This window comes from Gavialis gangeticus, unplaced genomic scaffold (assembly GCF_001723915.1).
Source record: "Gavialis gangeticus isolate Ggan-Ray unplaced genomic scaffold, GavGan_comp1, whole genome shotgun sequence".
In the NCBI taxonomy this organism is placed as follows: domain Eukaryota; kingdom Metazoa; phylum Chordata; order Crocodylia; family Gavialidae; genus Gavialis; species Gavialis gangeticus.
The window spans coordinates 9,781,089-9,781,460 of NW_017728998.1; the positions used below are offsets into that span (position 1 = coordinate 9,781,089).

At 67.2% G+C, this 372-nt stretch overlaps 1 protein-coding gene across 1 annotated transcript in view; it reads right to left on the minus strand.

Moving 5' to 3' along the window:
* LOC109289272 (protein phosphatase 1 regulatory subunit 3E-like) overlaps window positions 1–372 on the minus strand; it is an 8,638-nt gene extending 8,266 nt beyond the window's left edge. Inside the window, exon 1 of the mRNA XM_019505265.1 lies at window positions 340–372. Within this exon, the coding sequence (XP_019360810.1) occupies window positions 340–372 (33 nt within the window). The remainder of the gene's footprint in view (window positions 1–339) is intronic.

A 372-nucleotide genomic window follows, 5' to 3' on the forward strand; every position in this document is an offset into this window, starting at 1 on the left:
CGGGCAGCGACCCCGCCTCCTCCATGGGGCTGCCGGCGCGAGCCGCCTGCGGAGCGCTGCACCCGACAGCCCGCCGAAGCCCAGCTCAGCCACCGCCTCCCGCCCCGCCTCGCGCTGTCACGTGCGGGGCCACCTCCCCCTCCGCCCCGCGCCAGCCGCTCGGTGCGAGCGGTCCGCGCCCCGCTTGTGCTGGGTGTCCTCAGCGCGACCTCATACATTTCCCCACTTCGTCAGCACGACCCCGCTTATGGCCACATTTCCTCAGCAGGACCCCATACATATCCCCATGTCCTAGGCACGACCCCATTACTGTCAGTTTTCCTTAGCCCGACCCCATACATGTTCCCATTTCCTCAGCATAACCCCATTCAT